Genomic DNA, 16,278 nt, shown 5'->3' with positions numbered 1-16,278 from the left:
CGCTGATTAGCTAAACATTAACAGAGCAAGCCTTTGCACAGAGTTTCAGACTGCAAGCCTTCAGCTGGATGGAAAAAAAAAACAGTGCTGTAAATAAGCTAGTGTGTGTGTGTGTGAGAGGTGTTTGATTTTCTCTAGCTGTAATGTATTAACCTTGTATTTGATCAGACGGGTCTGGAACATGAACTGCATTGTTGTGTATGGGCTGTCAGACAGCCGCAGGGACTCCAGCGAGCAGCATGTGGTTCACAGATCCTGCACAGGCAGGCAGTGCCTCCGAGAGTCCCCATGGCTATCATCTCATTGAAGCTTTCCCCGCTTCTCATTTCTGCTTGTCAGTGTGCTGAAGGAGAACAACTGAAATCAATCGAATTATTTCCATTAGATTGAGTAATGATATGTGTTATCCGCGCTAGCGTCAGCAGCTTAAACAATGAGAAACCTAACCAGCTCCTGCAAGATCATTTCTCATGGGCAGGGGCTATACAGTCTCAGTGTTGAAATATTGATTTGTGAACCAGGTGTACCGAAGAGTCCTGTGATGTTTTGTTGCTGGCTAGCAGCAATGGTGGTCGAGGGGCGGCGTTTCAGTGGTTTGCGGGTAATTATATAATTAAGAGGTCTGATCAGGGCACGACTTTTGTTAAAGAGTTAGAAAAACAATCCAACAACCCCCAACCCCCCCCCCCCCCCCCCCCCAAAAAAAAAAAGAAACTCAATCGCTCTGTTGTTTTTACGGAGGTGTCTAGGCATGTGGCTCCGAGGGGAAGCAGGGGCTGGCTCGCTTCATTGTCCCTGAAAACATTCTCACAATCCGACACAATGCACAGAACCGGGTGAGCCAGCGCCGTGGGACGGCAGACAATGGGGGTTATTTTTAGATGCTGGAAGTGTGGAAGAGAGGCCGTTTCCTGAGGAACTGCTGCGGTTCACAACTTCTTGATAAACAACCTGGTGTCTTTTACAAAAAAGTCAGGGCAACTAATCTGGCACGATCTGCCAAGCGCGCCGGCTCTCAGGAAGGATGCAAAGCAAAAACAAACGCAAAGACAAAACCGGAGTGTGCTGCTTCCCAATGAAAACCCCGAGAGCAGGGGTGGAAACGTGTCTCCTGTTGCATAGCGGTTTCACCCATTCCAGGTTTACACTCTCCTCTCCCCCTCCCGCTGCTCTGTCCTGGCGTAACATGGAGAAGCTCTTACACTCTCCTCACCCCCTCCCGCTGCTCTGTCCTGGCGCAGCAGGGAGTAGCTCTTACACTTTTGCTCTTTCAAAAATGCACTTGATTCAAGCCTATGAAACGCGTTAAATGTGTTCAATTGATCAATTAATCAGAGCTAACCGAGAGCTCCGGGTGGAAGGAAAGCCAGAAGGCACTGCGCCCCTCTCCGGGAATCGAGATACGCCTGATTTAGAAGGTGCTTGCTGAGGGGAAGAGAAAGCTCATTAGTTAATATGTTCCTGAGGAGTGAATCATTTGATTTGACAAAATGTTTGTCCTCTGAACTAAAGAAAACCTTTTGTTTTCCATTCTTGTGTGGCTCCCCTGAGCGCGGCAGGCTCTTGTTGTGTAAAGTAGTTGGCTCTGGTCTCTGGGAAAGTGCTATTTGTGACGTGCTCACAGAATCGAGCTTCAACTCCCAGCACAGAGTTTATAACGGCGGGTGGATGCAGTTGACATCGCCTCGCTTCCTTCACAGGCCTGACTGAAGCGCCCTGGGCTCTGGGTATCTGTATTCATCCAGTGCGGAATGAAATCTGGTGTCCGTGTGATTGTCGCTGGGAATGCTGCTTCAGCGAGACTCTGCTGATCCTGAGCTTAAACAGACAAAGGAGGCTTTATAACTCACCCCAGGGGCCCAAGACAGCTGAAACCAGGGCAGAAGCACGCTGCGATTAGGGGATGGACAGACTGCAAGCCGATTGCTTACAGAGGTTAGAGGTGTGGCGCTCATATAGGCTTCAGAACAACTAGAGTGAGTTTACAGTAAAACCTGGAATGGATGAAACTACGATGCAACAGGAGTCGTGTTCCCGTCCTGGTTGCCAGTGAGCCTGGTCCCTTTTCTTGTGTGCGTCTGGGTTAAGCTAGTGTGTGTGGAGAGGCGCAGGCAGTGCTGTGTGTTCCTGATCTGTCGTGGTGCTTGTTTCAGAGGCCACTGATGCACAGCCATGCCGTGTGAGGGAGCGCCACCTAGCTGCACCATGGGGAGAGGACAGCTGCTGTGGATCCTGTTATTGCCGCTGGTAACAGAGGTAGGGAGAAGTGACGCAGAAAACCTGAAAAAAAAAAAACCCTATTAAAACATTAACATTGCCAGTGTGGTTCCTGTTTATAATACAGTGCAGTGTGTTTGCAGGACTGCTTTTTCGTAATGGTGCATTATTACACAGTATTAATGGGGGATCATGTGATTCCAGTGGCGCTCCCAGCAAGTGAAATAAAAGCATTTCTCTTCTCGCTGTTCCAGCAGGTTCCTGCGGAGGCGCTGGTGTCCTCGGAGCCGCTGTCAGTCGTGTCTGCCACCCCCCAGTCTATGATGCCCATGGGGGTGTCGAGGGCACAGATCCTGTCTGCCCAGTTCGAGTGCTACCTGAAGATCCTCAGGGACCCCCCCTACCGGGGAGACGGTAACGCCCCCCCCAGGGCTAGTGTTAGCAAAGAGGTTCTCAGTGGAGTCTCGTTATTATAGGGAGAGTGACTCTGAAAGGCGAGGGGTCCACGGATTTAGTCAGCACTCAGGGGGAGCTCCGGGGAGCGTCCTGGCTGTGTGAAGCTGAAAGATTTCACAGGGAGGTGCTCTACAGCGCGCCCTACTGGCCGGGCGCCCCTTGATCTCAAAGCACACTCCTGCAGGGCTCCAGAGGGGGGCGCTGTGGAGCTCCAGGGTGTAAAGAGATGGTTGGCATGGGGAACGAAGGACTCTCCCCTGAGCTGGCATTCTAAATCGATTCGGGGAGGGGGTGGGGGGGGTGAAATAGTTTCCATTCTGAACGAGCGCTCCCTGTCCCAGGACCCTACTGTAACCGCACATGGGATGGCTGGATGTGCTGGGAGGACTCCCCACCCGGGAGCAAGGCTGTCCAGTTCTGCCCTGAATACTTCCAGGACTTCGATCCCTTGGGTGAGTGCTGGCCTCAGGGATTCAAGCGCACTGCGATTGTAATGAGGTGAAACTCTTACTCTTATCTATGCCATTTTGCCCACATACTGCATACCATGCATGAGTTTTAATGAAAGCCTTGGGGAGCAGAATTCCACACTTCCAGAGCGCTGGTTTATATCATGACTTTCAGGGATGGTAATAAGACTCCTTTTGCGTAGCAGGTTCACCCACTCCAGGTTTTACTACGAGCTTGATTAGCCCCAGTGTGTATAGGTGACAAGCTCAGGTGTGCCGTATTAGTAGACTCCTGGTAAAACCAGGAATGGATCAAACTGCTTTGCAGCGGGAGTCTCATTCCCATGCCTGTGAGCTGGCTGTGACTGTGTTTTCTTCGCTGTGTTTGCAGAAAAGGTGACGAAGGTTTGTAATGAAGACGGACAGTGGTTTCGACACCCAGAGAGTAACCGCACCTGGTCCAATTACACCCTGTGTTCTGCCTTCACCAGGGCCAAACTCAAGGCAAGACCCCCAAGCCCCCAGCCCCCAGCCCCCTGACAGCAGCAGGGCAGCATTCACACTCCACACAGGCACTGTTAGCAGCTCTGCTGCCCTGATCACTGAAAGGACAAGACAGACCCTGAGAGGGGTTTTCCTGGGAAATTAAATAGCTTGGATTTACTATAAAACCACTCAACACTGCTAAATACAGAGAGTTAAAAATAAATAAAATCAATGACACATGTTTCAAAGAGATTCAAAAATAAATGGGACTCCGATTGCAGAGCAGTTTCACCCAGTCCAGGTTTTACTAGGAGCTGGATCAGCCCCAGTGTGTATAGGTAATAACAAGCTCAGGAGTGTCTTATTAAACTCCCAGCAAAACCAGGACTGGATCAAATAACTGCTGTGCAATGGGAGGCTCATTGAGGTGTTAGCTTTCTGGGTTGGATGGTGATCAGGGTGGAATATTGAGTTCAGTTCCCCGCGTTCTGTGCCTGGTCAGTAGACTCGTGTAACCCTTAGCGTTTCCTGCATGTCGCACAGTGTAGAATGGAGGGAGTCTCTTCAGGCTGCAGGGTGGGGAATGCCTCTTCAGTTCTGTAACGCAGCCTCTTCTCTTTCTGAGCAGATGGCGTACAGCAAGTACTACCTGGCAATCACGGGACATTGTCTCTCTCTGGTATCCCTCCTCATCTCGCTCTGCATCTTCTTCTACTTCAAGTGAGGGCTTTTTAAATGAGGATGATTATTATTATTATTATTATTATTATTATTATTATTATTATTATTATTATTGTTGTTGTTGTTGTTGTTTTCCTTGGCAGGAGTTTGAGTTGCCAGCGCATCTCTCTTCACAAGAACCTCTTCCTGTCCTTCATCCTCGACTCCATCGTCACCATCATCTGCCTTTCCGCCGTGGCTAATAACCACGAGCACGAGACTCGCAACACGGTAGGAGCTTCCTGTCTCCAGTCAGTTTCGCTTGAGTGTCCCTGGTGTCCAGCTCTCTACTGTATAGTCCGTCTTTCTTGTGCTCATCCGGTAATGGTATTTGCCCAGTTTGCTTCGTGTCCAGCAGAGTTGGGGATCAATTCCTGTTTTTCCATTTAAAAATTCCCACTTCCCATTCCCCTTTAATCAATTCCGACACATCGTTGATGAAAAATTGCAATTCCTAAGCAGTATTAAAAAAAACCAGCTTATTGCAGTGGCAACAGATTACACTGAAGTCACTGGCAGTGCGAGTCGATTAAAACTGGCTGGAGATGAAAGCAGCTGAACAATCTCCACAGTGAAGCCTCTGAAATGCACATTCCAGTTCCATCGAAGACATTGCCATTGAAAAGGAGGAATTCTCCCCAGCCCTGGTGCCTGATTCAGTGTGTGTAAAGCCCTCTCTGTGGTGTGCTAACCCAGAGATGCTAACTGCCTGCTCTGCAGCTCCAGCTGCGTGTGTGTGAACGGCGACTCCTCCTGTCCCTGCAGGCTGGCTGCAAGGTGCTGCAGTTTCTCTATCTCTACACCATGGGCTGTAACTACTTCTGGATGCTGTGCGAGGGGATCTACCTGCACACCCTCATCATCGTGGCCGTGTTCGTGGAGCAGCAGCGGCTGCTCTGGTACTATATCCTGGGCTGGGGTGAGTGCACAGCACGGAGAAATCAACCCCTCAAAACTTCCAAAGTCTTGAGTTGAGATGCCGTCCTCTGCATGGAATTTGGAGAGTTGCTTTTATTTTATTTATTTATTTTTTTAATTTAAGTTCAAATAATAATTTTAATAAGCAGAATTATAAAAGGACAGGAGTTCTGAAGTTCAAAAACTTTTTTTTTTTGTTTGCTTGTGTGAGTCGCCTTCAATTCAGTCACTCCTTTCAGGTAGTCCTTAAAAACAAAGCGTTAAATACATCCCCAAGCGTTAAATACATCCCCAAGCATTAAATGCATCCTCAATCATTAAAAACATCCCCAAGCATTAAATACATCCCCAAGCTATTTCTGAAAACAGCGACTGTTCGGCCAGCTGTTTCTACTTGTCTCTTCCTTCACCGCAGACAGCCCTGTACATTTAAAACACTTTGGTCCTGGATGAATAATGGCTGGACTGTATGCAGCGGGGGTTCAGCGAAGGCAGCCTGGCTGTAGCGGTGCTCCCAGCTTCTGTAAATCAGGAGTACGGGTTCCGGAATTAACGCAGCTGTTTCCCTCTGTGTGTCCCAGGATTCCCTCTGATCCCGGCTGTCATCCATGCAGTGGCCAGACTGCATTTCTTCAATGACAAGTAAGAACGATTCCCTGTGAAACAGCACTGTGATAAACGGCACACACACACACGCACGCACGCACGCACGCACGTACTCAAGGATGTTACTTTGGAGTGGGGAAACTTTTTTTTTTTTTAAAAGATGCATGTTTTGGTTCACTGCTTTCTTTCTCTCTTTTTCTCTGTCTCTCCAGCTGCTGGATCAGCGCCGCCACTCATCTCCTGTACATCATCCACGGGCCGATCTGCGTAGCTCTGCTGGTAAGCACCAGCTCATTATAGCAGCGCCCAAGGGGAGGGGAGGGCTGTTGCACAGAGAAGCTGCTTCACGTCAGACACACATAGCAGGGAGAGTGGAACTGCTTTCTGTTTGCAGCTGAAAAACAGCAGCAGCAGCTATGAGGGAACGGTCAAATACACCTGCAGGGTTGTGAATCCATCAAAACTGGGGCAAAACATGTATATAAAGTAGAGATTACTGCTCCCCATTCCCCACTACAGCACACAGATTCCTGCACCCCCATTCTCCACTGCAGCGCACAGATTCCTGCACCCCCATGTTGCAGTGTGCTGATCGCTGCCTCTCTCCCCCTCTCTGCAGGTGAACCTGTTCTTCCTGCTCAACATTGTTCGTGTTCTCATCACCAAGCTCAAGTTGACTCACCAGGCTGAGTCCAGCGCTTACATGAAGGCGGTGCGAGCCACGCTCATCCTGGTCCCCCTACTGGGGATCCAGTTCGTCCTGCTGCCATGGAAACCGGAGTGGCGGCTGGCCGAGGAGATCTACGAGTACATCATGCACATCTTCATGCACTACCAGGTACGCGGCGGCCTGGAGAGAGACAGGGGGCCGTTCACCATGCCGTTAACCCCACGGCGCCCGCGTCTGTATCCCATGCGACGCAATGCAGGGCGAGAAACGGAATCCAGGTCCACGAACAAATAAATAAAGTAGAGCTTCTCGTTTCCAAAAATGCTTGGGCATTACAGGGTTAAACGCGTTTCGTTGTTTGCAGTTTATTCTGCCAGCAATCACGCTGCAGCCCTGTGCAGCTCTGACATGTGCCAGACACTTAACCATTTTAAAAGACTAAACCTGTGTGCATTTTTGAAGCTGTTCTATAGTGTTGTGGAATGAATGTCAAACTATTCACCCTGTTTTCTGTGTCTCGTCAGGGGCTGCTGGTCGCCACTATATTCTGCTTCTGTAATGGAGAGGTAAGCCTTCCCAGCCGCACACATTTCTCTACTAGCATGTTCGAGTTTGATTTCCACTGCCCTTACCCTCAGTATATACAGTGCAGGTTGCTAAAGGCAGTTCACTTTTAGTGGGGAGCGGATTTTTAACAAAAACTACCTTTGACGAATATTAACCAAATGGATAGTCAACAAAGTCTGCCTTTTAAAAAAAGTGAATCTAAAGAACAGGCGTGAATGGGTAACAACCAGACACTAAAGCGTCCTGTGTTTGTGGGAGAGCCAGGAGTTCTGGACTAGCTTTGTACACTGTTAAGATTCTCTGTTAACAGTAAACTCAGCTGGCTGTCCTTGTAACCCACAGGGGGGTTTACATTCTGGAGTAATGAGATTTAGGATTGGGTTCTCCTGTGAAACGAATTCCCCTCTTCGTCTCTTGAGAGCTGCAGCCAGAGCAGTTCCTGCTGTAAATGAGAGGTAGTCTGAAGTTTTGGGAGTGCCCTGCCCTTATTCATTTATTATTAATGAGTCATTTAGCAGATGCTTTTATCCAAAGCGATTTACAGAGACCGGGGTGAACTATACGTCACTTCCAATAGGACCTCTGGTTTTTGAAGGACAGAGCACAAGGAGGTGAACTGAAAACCTCCTGCTTATCAAGCCTTTTTTTTTTAGCCACTGGACAACCAAGCCTCTCTGTCACCCCCTCTCCCTCGCACAGGTCCAGGCGGCTCTGAAGAGGGAGTGGCTTCACTACAAAGATCAGTGCAGCGGACAGCTCATGAGCAACGACCTTCACTCCAACTGCCACACCAACTCATCCGCGGTGGAGCCGAGCAGGAACCAGGGCACCAAGCACAGCACCAACGGCAAGGACTGTGCCCCGACGGAGAGCGTGGCTCTGAAACCAGCCGAGACCTTCGCCTGACCGGGGGGAAGGACCGTGCACCCACTGCACACTCGCACTGAACACAAGTCCTGCTGACACGGAGACGGCAGACGAGAGACTCTCTGCACACGGGGACCGAAGCTGTCCGTCCTCTTTGAAGACCGGATGTCCTGCAGGGACTTTTTTCTTAAGAAACCACATCGGCAAAATGGCTTATACTGTACATGGGCACTTAAGCACCTGGGTGGAGATCTCAACATTGCATTGAGCTGTACTGTTCTTTTCTTATCAGAATATTTTGTGGTTCCAGAGTATAGAGCGCTTGACAGATATTTGATCAGGTTTTGCATTGATGCAATGCTTCGTCTTTCCCTGTATACATATACATATATAAATCTCTATCCTTGCACTGACAGTTAAGCCCCCTTCGTTGCTGCACTGAGCACCACACAGATTCTTGATGCAATGAAATGCTTTGAAAGGTTGTGCAGAGTCTGAATATGAAGGGGTCTCTGAAGCAGGGTGCTTCCTGGGCTGCCCTCCTCTCCCTGGGTCTCCAGTAGCTTGTTCTCTTGTGAGGATGCATCTTTCTAGATATGATATATATGATATTGATGTTCTTATTGCTAATATATTATTTTTTTATTGTCTGTATTATTGTTACTTGAAGATTGTACTATAGAAAACTGTGGGAATGATATTTATGATAAATAAAACGAATTCACGGCAGTGTTCGGTCTTCTGAAATGATTTAGTGTGGTGCCTTTCTGTCTGTTAGTGATTGTGAGAGAAATAAACTAGACGACTGTGTCTCAAGGTTTTATATGTCTGCCACAGCTGTGTCAAATAACCGAATGCTTCTAATTAAAGGGGGCATAAAGACCTTTTTATCTGATTGTGTCACATGTTCCCATGTGTTTCTACCGCTGTTTAAGTTGTGTGTATTGTTTTTTTTTTTTTTTTTTTTTTTTTTTTAAACATTTTGACCACTTTTTAAAAAAATTTAAATTGCATTCCCTGCCTCAAGATGGCTTCACATGTACCCTTAAGTAAACAGTTCTCAGTGTTATTTTAATGTCTTCATGCCTCTCATTCTCTCTCTCCTTGTGAAATATATTTTTCCCACTGTGTGGGCGGCATTCACAGCCCTTGTTTCCTGGCCCGGGTATTGTTCTCCTTCCCAGGGGGCCGAGTGGCGGCACTGTGCCTTCCTGCATTGCAGAGAGTTTCCTTCAGAGCTGATTCATTACTCCTGCAGGGACCCTGCCTCCCCCTGCCCTGCTTCATTACTCCTGCAGGGACCCTGCCTGTCACTCACAGGTCCTCCCTGTGCCCTGCTTCATTACTCCTGCAGGGACCCTGCCTGTCACTCACAGGTCCTCCCCGTGCCCTGCTTCATTACTCCTGCAGGGACCCTGCCTGACTCACAGGTCCTCCCCGTGCCCTACAGCTAGCATGGCTCACAGGGGTCGTTGCGAGTGGAGGCTTTGAGCTGCAAACAGCATCTTCAGTCAACTGTTATTTTATTTGCATTTATTTAATTCATTGTAGGTGAGACTGGAGCTGTCTGGGTGGGTTAGGGTTAGGGTTAGGGAAAGTGGTCTTAAAATTCTGGTTTTAGTTCAAAATGCATGGCTTTAGACCAATATGGAAAGAAAGATTTGTTACAAAAAAAAGAAGAGGTTACAAATATTCCTGAACATTGGTTCCTAGGGGGGAACACCGGGACATCTTTCAAAAATCCACAGCTGCTCACGTTGTTGTTAAGGATAGTGTGATCAAAACGCGCTCAGTCTGCCAGAAGGGGGGTGTGTGTGTGTGTTTGTTTGCACAGTCACGCTCTGTCAGTCAAACCAGACGCTGCTGGGATTTACAGCGAACACTGCCCCCTACCGGCGAGCTTCCCAACTGAACTGAAATAAAAAATATGATCGAGGTGCAAACAAACCGAGAGCGGAACGGAGGAGCGGTATTACCCGAAAAGTGACACAGACGCTCTAGCAATAGCCTGCAAAGCGGCAGAGCAGTATTATATACTACAAGAACTGACCATCGGTTAATACCGCAAGTTTGTCAGAGTAGTGTTGCTGCTCTGTTTACGGGATGGCTTTGCCGTTATAATCTGCATGGATTTGGAAGCATAACATTAAACAACAGGATCTTTTAGTGTCCCGGGAAAGGATATGGAAATCCTGGGACACATTCCTCAAAACCGGGGCGAGCCAGGAAAAACCGGGCCAGGTGGGATGACTATTGATTAAGGTACTGTGCTGCGTGTTTCAAAACAGTGAAAATTAATAATTCAATTTCATAAAAACAAATAAAGAATTCCTTCACGGTGGGATCTGAAACAATCATATGATTGTTTCAGATCCCACCGTGAAGGAATTCTTTATTTGTTTTTATGAAATTGAATTATTAATTTTCACTGTTTTGAAATATATATATATATATATATATATATATATATATATATATATATATATATATATATATATATATATTCATAACGTGTCATTCGCGTCCAGTTGCTCAGTGCAGTATTTTTATCAAGTAGTTGCACGGTTATTTTTGGTTTGTTTTTATATGTAAAAATTAAAAAAAAATCTGAGGTCCCACCGAGATTTGAACTCGGATCGCTGGATTCAAAGTCCAGTGTGCTAACCATTACACCATGGGACCGACTACCTGCTAGCGCTTTGCAAAGTACACCTACAAACCACACGCATTTCAAATTGCAAAGGAGAAACGCGTGTGCGTCTAAATATATATAAAGAGAGATTCCTCAATGCTTGCAGGGCGACACGCGTGGATCCACAACTGCGCAGCAACACGACCCCACACAACCCACTCGAATAGCGCACCAAATCCCACTGCACCGTGGAGACTGCAGAGTGCAAGCGACACAAATAAAACCTTTCCACTATCTATTTATTTATTTCGTTTTGTAATCTTGCAGAAAATACGAATTCCCCTAAATGAGACTCGCGCCGGACCCTGAAAGTAAAGCCAAGGCCCGCGCGTCATTAAACACTTCCTCGCTGTGAATGCATGCCTGCCGCTGCAGACTTCGCCTCGCAGGGTACAAGAACTAAACACTGCTGCACCCGTGCCGTTTTCTAAAGCGACAACATTATTTACAGTCACGGTTTATTTTCTTAATTTATTTATTTTTAAATCGCAACGCATTGCACAGGCTGCAGACTCGTGTGCGGGGCCGCATCCGGGGTTCCAGATACCTCTCCGGTCCCGCCCATTGATAAGCCCGACTGGTCCACATTGCTGCCAGTCAAACAGCTCGCCTCCTCTTTCTTGCACATGCACGGCGTGCATCCTGCATATTTACAGCGCTTTCAGGGCGCGGTGCAGATTGACAGAGGAATTATGTCTATATGCATGCTCTATTATGCTGAACAAGACGCGCAGTCTGAGGCCCGGATTAGCGGCGCAGTTTGATTCTGCTGCTGCGGGCCTCGGCAGTGCTGTCTCTCGGCTTGCTATCCGCGCTGCGGTTATGAAGATTGCATGAGAGCCAGGAGCCGGGGCTGTTTGACAGCAGCTCGGCTGCCGGTTTGAAAGCTGCCCCTTCACATGGCTTTAGTCGCCTCGGTCTCTGTCGTGCAGGGGGAAGCGTGTTATAAAGACCGAGCGGGGTTCGGTTCCCGATCTGCCACAGGGGGACCCCCGGAATTCGTGAAGCCGATACCCGATAGATATATAAAATAAACACGACAGCAACTGCACAGCGATCAGAAAAGAGGTTAAAAGAGCATCTGTCCGGCATCCAGCGCTTCTCATTCTAATTGGGCAGGCTTCGGAATCTGTCTAGCCAGGTCATTGGCTAGCAGCCTACCTGCCTTTTCCAGACTGAACCAATGACTACCCGAGCTATGCCTGTGTTCTTTATTTTGATTGGCTACGGGAGCTCGCTTGGCGTAACGTACTGTGGAAGACCTCGCAAGCTTCGCTCAAGGTATGTCGTTTTTATTTGTGTTTTTAAAAAGTGGGTTGATTTTATTCGTACGCACTGCATAATAAATACAAGTTTTCCGAAACATTTATAAATAAATCAAAACGGGATGCTAATGACGCACACAATTGCAATATAGATAGGCTCCTGTGCGCAGCGGATTAAAAGCGTTAACAAAAACACCTTGTGCTTTCATCTTGCATGCAGACCAGCATGGCCGGCCGAGTGTTAGGGTTACTGTGAAAGACTCAACGTGCAGACAAGTCTCACAGAAAGCGTGCGGGAACCCGGGCCAGCAGCCATTCACAGGGGAGCATGATCAAGCATGCACGCTGCGCTGAGCCACGGCGTTGTGAATGCATGATAGCGGTAAAGCACAGTGTGTTTGTGTGTGTGTGTGTGTGTGTGTGTGTGTGTGTGTCTATCTATCTATCTATCTATCTATCTATATATATATATATATAGCACTACCGGTGCAGACCTGCAGGGGGCAGGAGAGTGGACTAATGCGAGCAATGCCGGCACAGACCTGCAGGGGGCAGGAGAGTAGACCAATGGCTATACCGTATATGAGCATATTTTAGATCTTTTATTTAACATCATGTAAGCAAAGAAACTACAAAATGTTATCGTCTTAATTATTACAGTATTTCATGTTAGATTTCTATCTGTCTCAGTTGTCATGTTTTTTTGTTAAGTATCTGGGAAAGCTACAAAGCGGCGCTGTGCAATTCAATATGTTAACGTGATTTTATTCAGCAGCTTTCATTCGACTTTATGAAGCACAGTTACTAGCCTGTCCTCAAAATGAGGGCCGTGGCCACTTAGTGGGTGAACTAACTTGTCATCATAATCCGTTCGGAAATGCTTTTATTGATTTTGCCCTGCGGGGTCATGTTGAGTGTCCAGGCTCCTCTCTCCTGCTGCAAAGTTCATTTGCAAGTCGTTTGTTTTTCAGGTTTGTCGTCTCAAGAAAGGAAGGATGGATTCCTCTGCCAGCCGCAGGAGGAAAACTCGCACAGCTGGAGAAAAACTCACACAACTGGAGACCCAGCACTGGAGAACTTATCAATAACCAGACTTACTGGAGCTGAACTCCTGTCTGTAAACTCTGAGACCCAGCACTGGAGAACTTATCAATAACCAGACTTACTGGAGCTGAACTCCTGTCTGTAAACTCTGAGATCAGAAGTAGCAGTTGTGATGCATAGTTCACCCCCAAGTGTCCTGTAAGTCACTTTGGATAAAAGCAACTTCTAAATGACTAATAATAATAATAATAATAATAATAAGAATAGTACTAATAATAATAATAATAATTGGCACTGCTCTTTTATTTAGCACAGGAGCTAGTGCGCCTGCACTTAAAGAGTTTGTCCGGATGGATTTTGAAGGGGAGCCCCCCCCTGAAGAATGGGGGCTGGATCCCTTTTTCTTTATGTTTGCCAAACTTTACATTAAAGACATTCTGGAACTGAAGCCGTCCAACCGAGGTCGAAAAATCCATTTCTATAAATCGCACCCAGTAACCAAAGTGGAAATCTTGGGAACTGTGGTCTTCAAGCAGGACCGAGAGAAGTACACTTGCTATGGGGTGGACGACAGCACCGGAGTGGTGAGGTGCTTGTGCTGGAAGAACGGCCGTCAGAATAAGGTCTCTGACTCGGGGCACTCCACCGGAGTCTTGCCCGGGGCCAGGCAGCAGCAGGAGTTGCAGGAGCTCTCCACCCTGGAGCTTGGTGACCTGATCCGTGCCAGAGGACGCGTGCAAACTTACAGAGAGCAGATGGAAATCTCGGCTTATTCCTACTGCAAAGTGGACGACCCGACGCTTGAAGTTCAGATCTCCTGGATGAGGGAGGTTCCCCGGCTCTACAGGAAATATTACGACAAGCCCCGCCTTGGTTCGGACGCTGTGAAGAGGCCGGGTGACACGGGCGCGGCCGGACCCCTGACCTTGAGCAAACTGGTGACTTTGATGTCGGAGCAGCTCAGGGAGTTCCTGCGGGAAAGCAAAGTGTCCACGTTTTGTCTGCAGGATCTGGAGACCGTGGACTCTCTGGTGTCGGTGGCCTGCCGCCCTCTTGAGAGCGTCTCCACAGAGGAGGAAGCCGAAATAGCCGCCTCTACCGCGAAGCGAGTGCGCCACGTTTTCACACACGCCACTCGGAAGCTGGAAGAAGAGGGTCTGGTGTTCGTGAAAAAATACTACCCAGTGAAAGTCTACCAGGTCACGGTGCAGGACCAGGAGCTTCTGAGGGTGACTCGACAGATCATCCTCGCCGACTGCGCCCTGCCGTGCAATGCTGAGCAGGGCTGTCACTTCCTTGAGGTTTTCCGGAGCGTGTCGGAGCGGTTCCGGTCCGTGAACAAGGCCGCGCTGCGCCAGGTCCTCGACGCTCTGGAGCTGAGCAGTGACATCGTCAGCTCCACACGCAGCCACTACGTGGCTTTCTGAGGATCCTTGCTGTGTAGAAAAGCAGGAGCTGCAAGCAGGCGCTGTGCAACCAGCTGTTCTGCGCTGGCTTCCCAATACCAGTGCTTCTGAAACTGCAGCCTCTAGTCGATGCATCAGCAGAAAGGTTTTGGGAAGCCCTCTTATGGGTGCGTGGAAGTGCCAAAGTGGGCTTTTGTGCCAAAAAAACTCTGTACTGTTAAAAAAAAGGTTTTACACAAACTAACAACAAACCGCTTTGCTGAAAAAGGAGTGCTTCAGACCGGACAAGCTTCGATGTGCCTGACGACCTCCCCTGGTTGCTAAGCTTCCTTGTGTTCAGTGTAAGCCCCAGCCTGGTGTTTCCCACACCGGTTTTGAGACAGAGAGAGGCAGTCCGGCACACTGAAGGCTCGTCCCTTTCCCTTGCATCATTTCTTGCTGCGTCGCAGGTAATTGTTTTTTGAGAGACGTGTGTTTATTTTTTCCCTCGCTCTCCTTCACAGAAAGCAGACGGCTTGGTAAACTGGAATTTCCAGTGTGTGCTGGCATGAACGAGTATCTCCTTTCTCTGTAAATAATATCAAGCGATTGCATTCAGTTTTACTGCGTCCATAAAGATCCAGGGACACATTCAATAAAGCTCCTATATCACTAATATCATATACCACTGTGTCATGCAACACTCTGAATACCAGCTTTTAGTAGGAGTTTTAGTTGCTTCCTGATTTAAGAGGTACTTTAATTACGCTTGCTGCAGGACTAAAGCTAACGAGGGGGGGGGGGGAGCACAGTCAGCTTTGCGATTTCCCCCCCCCCCCTCGCAGTGCTGCTCCTGAGCTGCTTGTTTTTCAGGCATTGCTTTGAACATCATTGTGAGCCTCAGAGTATTTAAATCTCTTGCCAAAAAAATAGAAGTTTCGTGTTAGTCAGTGTAAAATTTCCAAGCTACGGAAATCTATCTTTGTAAACTCTTAACCTGTTTAGTCTGATTCCTAACCCTAATGTAACTACCCTCCGCCCCCCCCAAACACACACACACACACACACACAAACTAACAGACACACGCTGACACACACACACACACCCCTGGCCAGTATTGTTCTGTTTGTTTACACTGAGCTCCTCAGCCAGGACATCAAAACTGGTCTGTTTTCATTTTTATCTTTTTCTCAAATGTTTGTTTTCATCGTGAGGAGCTCTTTTCAAAAGAGCCCGGGTCCCTCCCTCCTCTCCAGTTACACAGCCCCCCCCTCTGTTAGTCTCGGCTCTCTCGGTCCCATGAAACCCCACAGAGCTTTCAGGAGGCTGACTGTTCAGGCGAGTTGCTTTTAGGTGGCGCTGAAATTAAAAAGGATGCAAACAGAAGGCTTTGCTGCTCGCCTCTGTCTCCGGTGCGATGCGATCAAAATGAAAAGACTGTTTAAAGATACCACGCACATTTGTGTGATCTGCACCTGTCTCATAGACTGTCCTTGCACAGAACTTTATACAGTAGTTACCAGATTCATAAATTTGAGGGGTTTTTTTACGTTTTATTCAATTTGCAATCTTCTTTAGTTCCGTCGCTCCAGTTTTTTCCATTTTTCCCACAGCTGGTCTTCAAAAACAAAAAACCAACTTGTTTTTAATTGCATTGATCCCATTTCTTGACAAGCCCGGGCTGCACAGACACATGGCCAGGCCACCTGAAGGTCTAATAAATACAAACGACTGGCTGCAGACACACACGGAGGCAGAGCAGACGTGCCACAGGCTGGGTTATTAAGTTAATGCAGGGGTTAGCGCGCAGTGAACGATCACTTAGCTAGCTCCTAAAGCCAGGGCGACTCTCCTCTCACTCTTCTGTGCAAATGGATTTCTTGTGGATTAAATCAGTCAGTCTGCACATGTCCTGGGAGGCCAGTCTGTACCGGG

At 48.0% G+C, this 16,278-nt stretch overlaps 2 protein-coding genes and 1 non-coding gene across 6 annotated transcripts; 2 read left to right on the top strand and 1 right to left on the bottom strand.

The window, feature by feature from the left end:
* The first annotated feature begins 1,581 nt into the window (after positions 1-1,581).
* On the top strand, positions 1,582-8,685 carry LOC121308894 (calcitonin gene-related peptide type 1 receptor-like). Of its 3 annotated transcripts, none has more exons than XM_041241616.1 (13): positions 1,582-1,935; positions 2,154-2,256; positions 2,475-2,631; positions 3,015-3,125; positions 3,514-3,626; positions 4,237-4,328; positions 4,433-4,559; positions 5,049-5,247; positions 5,828-5,888; positions 6,065-6,131; positions 6,472-6,690; positions 7,047-7,088; positions 7,789-8,685. In XM_041241616.1, the coding sequence occupies exons 2-13, from the start codon at positions 2,173-2,175 to the stop codon at positions 7,993-7,995; spliced, it is 1,479 nt and encodes a 492-aa protein (XP_041097550.1). In that variant the 5' UTR covers positions 1,582-1,935; positions 2,154-2,172; the 3' UTR covers positions 7,996-8,685. The 3 variants fall into 3 exon arrangements, with proteins under 3 accessions (XP_041097550.1, XP_041097549.1, XP_041097551.1); XM_041241615.1 differs by having other exon boundaries at positions 1,584-1,935; positions 2,472-2,631; XM_041241617.1 differs by having other exon boundaries at positions 1,594-1,935; positions 2,472-2,631; positions 5,094-5,247.
* A 1,195-nt stretch (positions 8,686-9,880) lies between these two features.
* stn1 (STN1 subunit of CST complex) lies at positions 9,881-15,146 on the top strand. 2 transcript variants are annotated; one of them, XM_041241613.1, is made up of 2 exons: positions 9,881-10,218; positions 12,885-15,146. In XM_041241613.1, exon 2 carries the CDS (start codon positions 13,308-13,310, stop codon positions 14,382-14,384), a length of 1,077 nt encoding a protein of 358 aa, XP_041097547.1. In that variant the 5' UTR covers positions 9,881-10,218; positions 12,885-13,307; the 3' UTR covers positions 14,385-15,146. The 2 variants fall into 2 exon arrangements, with proteins under 2 accessions (XP_041097547.1, XP_041097546.1); XM_041241612.1 differs by lacking the exon at positions 9,881-10,218 and adding an exon at positions 11,240-11,929.
* trnaq-uug lies at positions 10,567-10,638 on the bottom strand. Its single transcript has one exon. It is a non-coding gene; the product is annotated as a tRNA-Gln (tRNA).
* Positions 15,147-16,278: the final 1,132 nt, after the last annotated feature.

Source organism: Polyodon spathula, unplaced genomic scaffold (genome assembly GCF_017654505.1).
Source record: "Polyodon spathula isolate WHYD16114869_AA unplaced genomic scaffold, ASM1765450v1 scaffolds_796, whole genome shotgun sequence".
Taxonomy (NCBI): Eukaryota; Metazoa; Chordata; class Actinopteri; order Acipenseriformes; family Polyodontidae; genus Polyodon; species Polyodon spathula.
This window is presented reverse-complemented; position numbering and strand designations above follow the sequence as displayed.